This window comes from Pieris brassicae, chromosome 1 (genome assembly GCF_905147105.1).
Source record: "Pieris brassicae chromosome 1, ilPieBrab1.1, whole genome shotgun sequence".
Taxonomy (NCBI): domain Eukaryota; kingdom Metazoa; phylum Arthropoda; class Insecta; order Lepidoptera; family Pieridae; genus Pieris; species Pieris brassicae.
In genome coordinates, this window is record NC_059665.1 from 463,339 (window position 1) to 465,309 (window position 1,971).

At 34.1% G+C, this 1,971-nt stretch overlaps 1 protein-coding gene across 1 annotated transcript; it reads left to right on the top strand.

Moving 5' to 3' along the window:
• Positions 1-429: 429 nt before the first annotated feature.
• Positions 430-1,971, top strand: LOC123716057 (the record flags this gene model as incomplete). Its single annotated transcript, XM_045671562.1, has 6 exons — positions 430-734; positions 942-1,038; positions 1,122-1,229; positions 1,526-1,633; positions 1,726-1,785; positions 1,930-1,971. Coding segments are annotated over 6 exons (720 nt in total), but the record flags the coding sequence as incomplete, so codon positions are not given.

The following is a 1,971-nucleotide window of genomic DNA, read 5'->3' on the forward strand; positions in this document are numbered from 1 at the left end:
AATCGAGATTTTTCGTTTACTTCAACAAAGTAGCCACAATACTCCTGTATTTCTTTATCCTTTCTGAAATCGCGTCACTCTTCACCCAAACACATTTATCTGAAAAGCAGGCGTCCGATCAGATTCTATTTGCATTTTCTCACCCTGTGCTCATGTCGTATTCTCTAAGCTGCATATATTACAGAGAAGACATTAAGAAGCTCTTATTTAGGCTTTCGGTCGATCTTAAAGGGCGTTACAATGATCTAGAAATTGAGAAGGAGATGATAAGAAAAGCTAAACTGTACTCAGTCTTATATGTGATCACATTTAGCGCTGCGCTATTTTTTTATGCGTTTGATGGAGTATTGCAAGTTATTAGAACTGGTGTGTTTCACGTGAACTTGAATTTATTTCTCGACGAAATCATTTAATCCCTACTTATTGGTTATAGATGGTACTTTTACAACAGTTATAATGGCTTGGCCTGACGTCAAAGAAAAGGGCTTCCTCCCTGACACGGTCAGAGTAGGAGCCTATCTCATATGGTGGATTTTCATGATCAGAGCTTCTGCGGTTTACGTTTTCGTAATTACTTTGACTATTGTACTGAGCCATCAGTATAAGAACTTACAAAGCTATTTCTGTAATCTTGAAGAGGTTTTTATAACAAATAATAATGATATGGATGGAAAAGAGAAGGAATATGAAAGTGGTTTGAAAATTGGTATTGCTTTACACGCCGAAACTATGTGGTATGTAATGTATAAGTAATTAGATTTATACTAGACGCAGTAAGTAAAAGTTTTTACTTTAGTTCAATTTACGTAGCGTGTGTTTCTTTAAATATCCTGGCTTTCAAGCAATCTATTGCCTCTTTAAAATGTTTAACATTCTTAAGTATACCTAAATAATTATACACAAAAACAACAATAAATTGTATAGTTGCAATATTATTTTAGGTGTGTCAAAGAATGCCAAAGAATTTGTAGATGGGTGTTCAGTGGCCAGATTACTATTAACTTAACTGTATTTTGCATGCTCATGTTACAAATGGTGGTAAGTTACTGTTTACGTACGGTAATAAATCAAACTTTGTTAAAAGGCATACATAGATATTTTCAAATAATTTCGTTTTATAGAACTCGGAGCGCACTTTGGTTAACGCTTTAGCGACACTGTCGACTAGTCTCGCCCTCCTTGTCAGCACTGGGTTCTTTATGTGTAACGCTGGAGATGTAACTGTTGAGGTAATTTATAACATATCTTTGAAAGATACTATCTCAATAGCTAAAGTGCTTGAGAAACTTATGTGATATAAATGATGAACAATACGGTTTACAAAGAGGTCAAAACAATAGCCTACCAACTTTCTCAAAAATTCCATGGCTAAACTATTTAATCACCTTCCCAGAAATTATTAATCACTACCGTGTAATGCTTTCAAGGGTGTTAATAAGGTTTTTCAATTTTTAGACCATAAGCTTTAACAACAATTACAAATATCTCAATTGTTTTTATTATTATGATTTAGTATTAATTGCAGGCATCAATTTTACCAACCGCAATATTCTTTTCGGGCTGGCATCACTGCCGCGGTGAATCCTCTATACGCGTGAGGAACCTGATCATATTTGCCATTGCGCAAAGTCAGGTATCGTTTAATACAACCCATTAAATAGTAAACATTTATGAGTCCAAATTTTTAAACAACAATTTAAACCTTCTCAACAATTTTTGTTTCAGAAACCAGTCGTGATGCGCAGCTTCAATGTTATAGAAATGTCTTACAGATCTTATGTTTCGGTAAGACGCTAGTTTTAAGTTCGATATAAATTTTAACGCGCGACTAGGTATTTTAAAATATCAAGACAAGTTAATCCTTAGAAGAGACATATAAGAATAGGTATCTAGGCAACCAAAGAAAACTCAATAAGTTTTTTTTTCCAGATAGTGAAATCGTCATACTCCGTGTTTTCAATCTTGTATTGA